An 8270-nucleotide genomic window follows, 5' to 3' on the forward strand; every position below is an offset into this window, starting at 1 on the left:
CCTCACCCACATGCAAATTTCTCCTCCTGCTCTGGGTTCAAAGGCCCTCTGGGCTGTGGGAGCTCCCAGCTCTCTGCTCAGACAGGGCTGAGGTCTCTGGGAAGGCACGTGTGGTCTAGAAGATGAGGCTGCTGGGTCTTGTCCTGTGCCTGGTCACAGCTCCCCAAGGTGAGTGTCCCTAATGTCAGACCTGAGTCCATGTGGTGGTTGTGACTGCAGGTGACTAATAGAGTGTGACTGTCCTTGTCCTCAGGTGTCCTGTGCCAGGTGCAGCTGCAGGAGTCAGGACCTGGCCTGGTGAAGCCCTCTCAGACCCTGTCCCTCACCTGTCCTGTGTCTGGATTCTCAATCACAACTAGTGGTTATTGCTGGCACTGGATCCGTCAGCCCCCAGGGAAGGGGCTGGAGTGGATAGGGTATATATGTTATAATGGTAACACTAACTACAGCCCATCCCTCAAGAGCCGAGTGTCCATCTCCAGAGACACGTCCAAGAACCAGTTCTCCCTGCAGCTGAGCTCCCTGACCACTGAGGACACAGCCACCTATTACTGTGCCAGAGACACAGTGAGGGTACCTCAGTGTGAGCTCAGACACAAACCTCCTGCAGGGTGCCCAGGGCCAGCAGGGGGCGCTCAGCACACAGGAGCTCAAGTCAGCCCAGAGCAGCTGCAGATGTGAGTTGGGGCAGGTTTCCTCCATCTGGAGGCCTGTCCATGTACCACCTCCCCAGGGGACCTCTGTGGCCTTGTGGTCTCTACTTATCTCTGATGTGTCTGAAGATAATCATTCTGTTTTTGTCATGTTCTTTTTCTTTTGAAATAGTGCATCTTACATATATTTATTATAGGTTTTCATTTTGACATAGTCACATATATTCATTGTCTATAAAACCTCTGTTGCTCTCACAGCTCCTCCTTTATAATTTTCCTCCTTCTCCCCATTATTTAACTGATCTGTCTTCCACGAGTTTCTAATTTTCATTAAATTTACACTATTTTTGTGTGTGTGTTTGTGTGTGTGTGTGTGTGTTTGTCTGAAACTCACAGTGTTCACTCCCACAGGTGCAGGACTCCCACGTGGGCAGAATTGACCAATAATATCTGCTCGGCTCACTCCTGGCCCCTCCCTTCTCCTGTCCCTCCTCCCTCTCCCTTAGTCACTTCCTGATCCCACTGACCTCTTCTGTGCTCTTGGGGATCACCTTCCTTTATCTCCCTTATCTGTGGCAGCTCCCACAGAGGACAGCCAACACTCACCTGACTCCCTGAGCCTCTCTCATTCCTCTTCCCTAATGCCCTCCAGCTCCGTCCACTCACCATCATCTCACTCCTCCTATTGGCTGAGCAGAGCTGCAGTGTTGGCACATGACCCACATTTCCTTTATCCATCCACTACTGAAGGGCACCTGGGCTGGTTGCATAACCTGGTCTTGGGAATTGCACAGTATAAACCCTGCAGTGGCCGTGTCCCTGCACTGTGCTGACTTGGGTCTTTGGGGTAAATACCAAGCAGCAGGAGAGCTGGGTCCCACTGTGGCTTCCTCCCTGTTGTTCTGAGGGGTGTCCACCCTGCTCTCCTCAGGGTGGTTCTCATCTGCTGTCCCACCCACAAGGTGTGAGGGTCCTCTCCCCAGGTTTCCTCCAGCACCTGTCATTACTTGTATTCTTGATAACTGTCATAATGATGAAGAGACAAGGAACCTCATTGTCATTGTCTTTGGTATTTCCCTAATTGTTAGAGATATGAGCTTTTATTCACATATGCATTGTTCATTTGTTTTTCTTCAATTGAGAATTCTCTGGTTAATTCTTTGTCATTTAATAATGGATCATTTGTTTGGGGAGGTGAAGGTTTTGGAGCACTTTATTTATTCTGGGTACTACTCCCTGCCTAAGAAGTGGGGCAGAGGGCTCACCCAGTCTCTAGGCTCTCTCCCTGCACTTACTTGTCTCCTGTGATGTGCAGAACCTTCTGCAGGCCCTGCCTTCCCACTGACATCCCTGATCTTTATCTTGATGGTTTATTCTCTCATGTTCTGACTCTGCACGTTCACATCATTCACCAACAGCCATGAGTGACTTCATCCTTCCTGACTTGGATGACATTCTCCAACATTCTTACTGGCTAAAGCCCTGGCTAGGTTCCAGTCCTTTGTGGAAGAGGTCAGCTGAGTATCCTTTCATGCCCAGGTCCAGGTCTCAGGGAAGAGCACTCAGGGTCTCCCACTGAAGTGGATTTGCTGTGTGTTTTTCACAAATGACCTTCACTGTGCTGTTCTTCCTCTGAGTAACTTGCTGGTTCCTTTCATCATGGAAAGTGCTGATTTCACCCAGTGGTATACTCTAGGTTAGGTGAGATGCTCTTGTGACATTGGCCTCTGCTGTGCTGAGGAGGGAACCACAGTGGGCTGCTCCTTTAGCTGTCCCTGCACCCCAGGCAGGTGGCCCCTGTCAAGGTGTGGCTCTCTCACTGTGCCCTGCCCTTCAGCTCCAGCCTGCCAGGACTTCTCTGCAGAGTTCCAGCCCCTAGTTCATCATGGCTGTTGGACTGCAGTTGGCCTCACTGTGGTCATCTGGGTTTTGGACCAGCCTGTGCCTGGCCTCCTAAGGTGGTTTCCCATCAGTTCACCTCTCATGTGTTGCAGGACCATCCCGAGGTCCCCTGCCCAGGCTCTGCTCCTTCATTCATTGTTAGTCACCATCAGTCCCTCCTGTCATGTCTCTGTGCCTGCTGTTTACTTCTCCCAGGTGCAGTCCTGGCAGGCCTGGTGAGACCTGGGCCATCCCCCTGTCCTGTAGGTGGCTGTGGCATCATGGCTGTGGGCAGAGGGGCAGAAGGGAAGCCGTGGACAGGGTGAGCTCTCTGGGGAAAGGCAGGTGAGGACGTGGACTGGACCTGAGTGGTGCTGGGCAGGCTGTCTGCATGGCCACCCTGACACACTCAGGCAAGAGTGGGGGCTGGGCCTCAGGATTGTGTCCTCTGCAGTTCTCCTCTGACTGCAGCTGCCCAGCCAGGCCCTGTAGGGTGGGCTTCCTACATGGAGGGCATCTGTGGTCATGGGATGCCATGTGCACAGAACCACCCGCTGATGCTCAGTCACAGACCTGGAGATTGTGGTGTGGCAGGTGGACCTCAGCTTCCTGACTGGGATCAATATGAAAAATAGGAAGAAGCAGAAGAAAATGCCAGTATCAGCTTTGAGATTTTAGGAAGTGTTTGGTGTCATAGGGAATCACCTGCCCTGGGAGTGGGGTATCAGAGAAATCTTGGAAGAGATGAGGTGGTTTTCTTTTACTTGGGGAATTTCTGGGTTAAATCGTGGCTATGAAGCCAGGCCATCTTCACAGAAGAAACCTCATTTGCAACAAATAGTGGCCCTCTTAAGTCTTAAATCGTGATTTTGAGGAAAGGCAGTGAAGGCCTGCTCACAGGCACAGCAGCTCTTACTCTCTTACTGCTTCCCAGGACTCCCAGGCCTCCCTGGCAGCAGCTCAGATGGGGAGGACATGGGAAATGGAGTTTCCTAACAGCCTCCAGAACAGAGAAGGGAGGATGGGGTGGGAGGGGAGAAGTGCACATCTGGGGGCCATGATCACAGAACAAGAGACACCACCACACACTGGCTCCCCCTGAAGCTGGGCACCAGGCCTGGTCACTGCTCAGCAGGCTCACACACCCTCACTAGGTCTGAAGTGGGCTCAGGACTTCAGGTGGTTGAGAACGACAGGGATGGTGAGCTTGTCCACCCCACAGGAAGTGACCCTCCATGACTCCTAGAAGCTGCCCACCTACTCTTGTGTGTCCTTTGAACTTTCCTCTTTCCTCCTCATGACAAGTCCAGGAGGTTTGGACTGGGCAGCAGGTCCTCAAAATAGCTACATGCACTTATAAAAGATGACCTTGCCAGATACATTCTCCTCTGTGACACTTGATGAATCACCCTCATCCTGACCTGATTATAGGTAGCTCTGTAGCTCATTTATCATCTCAGAGTGGACTACACCTCCTGGTTCTTAAGAACTGACCTGGACCTCAGGGAGCACTGGAGTCTGAGGCCCCTGGATCCCAGCAGCTGACAGACCCTTCCTAGAGGTGGTCAGAGGTCACTGCCAGGGTCAGCTAGAATTCAGGTCAGGACACCCAGAGGAGGTGCCTTCCACTTCCTAGACCCACGACCCTTTCCTGTCCTCCCTTCTCCACACCAGGTGAGGACACATTAGGAGAGGGCTTCTCAGCTGCTGTGTGACATTATAGTGCCATCCCCTCCCCACAGAAAATCTTCATGAAGTTTCTCCAGAGACCTCCCCCTGACTGTTCTTAGACCATCAGCAAGAACTTCTGCACAGAGCTTTCAGGCTGAGGTGAGGAGCAGAAGCAGGATGTGATCACAAAGTAACCCAGGGCCTTCACAGAGGCTTTGCATTTCCATGGACACTAGTCAGGTCCTGTGGAGCCAGCAGGCTGGAGGGAAGGGAAGGGGACTATCCCTGTCCTGGGCACTGATATTGCATAGTGTCCTTGATTTTGCATACTGGCCTGGGTTCTACTCTTCTGGAAAAATCTGCTTCTGCATGGACTTCTGCAGATGGTGAGCCCCTCAGCCCCTGCCCTACTCACTGGGCATAAAGTCCTGAAGCTTTCTGAACTCAGGGTTCAGAGGGATTGATGGACTGTGGTGACAGCCCCCCTTCTGAACCTGGCTGCAGCCAATAAACCTGCTTCCTGCTAGTGCCTGGGTGACCAGCCTCCTCTGTCCCACAGCAATATCAAAGCTGACCACTCAGGAGCCCACCACCCCTGCTGAGGAGGACAAAGGCAGCCATCCACTTGGAGCAGCATCTGAGGGCCCCAGACACTTAGGGAGGCTGGCCCTGGACTTACCACCACCTGCTCATAGAGAGACTCTGCACTTGTCATGGACACTCATGGGGTGCCACGTTGTCACCTAAAGCATCAACAATGCCCAACAGCAGCTCCTTTTAGTCATTCACAAGCACTTTGGATTATGAGTAAAGGATTCTCACACAAGAGGGCACCATTGCCAGCTGCTGTGCTGAGTGGGAATTAAAAGGAAATTCTAGTGAGTTCCAAGCATGGTCTTGGAGACACAGATATGCACAGACTACCAGGGTTAACAGAGCCACTCTGTCCTCTGCCAGGACTGTTTCCACAGTTTTCAGGACATGACAGGTGACAACATCACATCCTGGGCCATGGGTTCTGCTCTATTGCAGGGTCTCCCTAAGGAGCTTCTATATAGTGAGATTGTGGCTCACAGATTTTACCATAAACCACTGAAGGCAAAGACAAATCCATAGGATGTTAGACTAATGAAGGGCCTTAGAAAGTACACTGCAGCCCCTTGTTGTACAAATGAGGAAACCGACTTGTAAGGTATTTGCTCAGAGTTACTTGGTGGCAGGCAGATCTGAGACAAGGGCCCCAGGATGCCAATTTTTAATTTTGCAGATTTTTTGGTGAGGGGTCTTGTTTCTAGTTATGTTATCGTGCCATTAGCAAATGCACAGAGGATGACTTCTTCTGCTATCTATAACTCATAGCGTATTTCTCTTGCCATATTGCTCTTGTTAGAATCTTGAGAACTATACTGCCTAGGAATGGTGAGAGTGGCTATTCTGGCCTTTTTCTTGATTCTAGAGGAAATGCTTCTCTCTTCTCCATTCCCTGTGGGGTTGGCATTGTCATGTGAAGTATTCTGATATTGTGGTAATGAAGCCAGAATTAGACAGGCAGACAGGCAAGAGTCACATCCAGAGAATGGAGAAATTGAAATGCTAATTCCTTCAGAGCCTTTCTTCACCCTTATCAGGGTAACCTGCCCTGCTCCACTGGGTTGCTAAGGCAACCTGTCCCAGGAATTGTCCCTCCCTACAGGAAGTTGTGAAAGGTGTTAATTAATTCATCCTGGGCCCCCTCCATGCTGGATCCCTCCACCTTGGCCCTATGGCCCATCTGCTAATCACCTTTTGGCCATCCCCCTGAGCATCTCCTGGGCCTAGTCATGTATGTAGGCAGGAGAGAGATAGGGGAAGAGAGCAGGAGACCAAGGAAGCCTAGGACACATAAACATGCAAGAACTCTCACTTCCTGAGATAGTAGGATACCAGCTGTGGCCCCTTCTCTGTCCCTGAAGAAGTCTATGTCACCCTGTTTTAAATAAACCCTGCTTTATATGCTTCCTGGGTGTGCTTCCCTAATGGTTCACCATGTGGGGGTGGGGGAGAACAGGTCAATGGTAACTGACAGTTTCACTAATAAGAATTTTCATAGAAAACAATTCATAGTGATAAATGCCTACTTAACAAAAGAGAAAGATCCCAAAGAAGCAATCTACTATTTTATCTCAGTATGGTGCAAAGAAGCAAAACACAGATTTCCAAACCAGTAGAAGAGAAAAAGAACAGTTAACATCAGAGAAATATTGGATGAAATAAGAAATGAAAATTTCAGTGATTCAATGTAACAAAGAATTGGTTCTTTGAAAATATATACAAGGTTGATCACTCCTCAAACTGACCAAAAGTATAGGAAAGTAGTGTGTAATCAATAAAAGTAGAGAAAAAAAGGAGTATCTTTTAAAGACATCTCTTAAACCCAGACAAAAATCCAGTTCATAAACAATTTTTTAAGATCGGCATTAAATTCTGTGGGCTTTGGGAACATTAACATGGTAAACTCCCAGAAGCAGTTTCCCATCTCTCAGACCCACATAGAACTGTGTTTTCTCCATCACTCAGTTTACCTAGCTACACTAACTACCTATCTTTAAAACTGGCTTCAGAGTTAACACAGGTACGTGCATCATATGATTTTGTGCATGTATAAAATGAATAAAGTTAATGGTCAAAAAGATTAAACTAGAAGAAACTCTATCTTCCTAAGTGCTCCTCTGTCCACCATGCTGCCCATGACACTTCCATCTGCTCTCAGAACTGCTCTACCTGGGCCTCCACCCAGAGCTGCTATATAGCAGGAGGACATGCAAATAGGGCCTCCCTCTGCTCATGAAAACCAGCCCACCTGACCCTGCAGCTCTGCACAGGAGCCCAGCCCTGGACTCCCAGCTCAGCCCACTCAGGGATCAGGACTGAACACAGCTGCTCACCATGGAGAGTGTGCTCAGCTGGGTTTTCCTGGTGACTGTTTTCAAAGGTAATGAATGGAGAACAGAGACCCTGAGTGTGTGAGTGGACAGGAGTGAGAGGAAGAGTGGATGAGTGCCAGTGTCCTGACCAGGCTGCCTCTGTGTTTGCAGGTGCCCAGTGTGAGGTGCAGCTGGTGGAGTCTGGGGGAGGCCTGGTGCAGCCTGGGGGTTCCCTGCGACTCTCCTGTGCAGCCTCTGGATTCACCTTCAGTGACTACTACATGTACTGGTTCCGCCAGGCTCCAGGGAAGGGGCTGGAGTGGGTCGGAAAAATTAACAAGAATGGTGGTACGATAAACTATGCCAACTCTGTGAAGGGCCGATTCACCATCTCCAGAGACAACTCCAAGAACACCCTGTACCTGCAAATGAGCAGTCTGAGAACCGAGGACACGGCCACCTATTACTGTGCCAGAGACACAGTGAGGGGACCTCAGTGTGAGCCCTGACACAAACCTCCTGCAGGGTGCCCATGGTCAGCAGGGGGCGCTTAGCACACAGGAGCTCAGGGTCACCCAGGAGCAGGTGCAGAGTGGGTGGGGCAGACTTCTTCCTTCTAGGAGCCTCTCCTGCCATGTACCAGCTTTCTAAGGGAGCTTTCTGGACATATTTTTTTCCTACTAATCTCTTTCATGTCTGAAAGGAACAATTTGAGTTTTTAATTTATACTTTCTTTTTTCATTGTTGCACCATAATTATAAATAATATTGCATTTCAATTGGACACAGCTACACAATCATGGGATATAATTTCTCCACTTCTGTCCCCTGCCATCTCCCTTTCCCTCCCTCCTCTCTACCCCTCCCTCCTGACCCTTTTTCCCTTTCTTTTCTTGACAGGTCTTTTCTATAATTTGGTTTCATTAGTGCCTCTTACAGCACATAAAGGGGACATCCACTGTGCCATCCTCACACAGGACACAGGAATGCTTCCTCAGTGTCATTCCACTGCTTGTCCCATTTCTGTCCCCTACCTCACCCTTGATCCCCTTCCTCTCCTCCTGCTCCCTCTTATGTTTCCAGGGGACTCCTCCCAGAACTTTCCCCTTTTGTGATCTGCAATTCACATTTGAGATCAAACACTTGACATTTCTCCCTCTGAA

General features: G+C 49.8%; 1 gene segment (V, D, J or C); it reads left to right on the plus strand.

The window, feature by feature from the left end:
- The first annotated feature begins 7130 nt into the window (after positions 1–7130).
- On the plus strand, positions 7131–7617 carry LOC113176986 (immunoglobulin heavy variable 3-74-like). The segment is given in 2 exon segments: positions 7131–7176; positions 7280–7617. Coding segments are annotated over 2 exon segments (384 nt in total).
- Positions 7618–8270: the final 653 nt, after the last annotated feature.

Source organism: Urocitellus parryii, chromosome 6 (assembly GCF_045843805.1).
Source record: "Urocitellus parryii isolate mUroPar1 chromosome 6, mUroPar1.hap1, whole genome shotgun sequence".
NCBI classification, from domain to species: domain Eukaryota; kingdom Metazoa; phylum Chordata; class Mammalia; order Rodentia; family Sciuridae; genus Urocitellus; species Urocitellus parryii.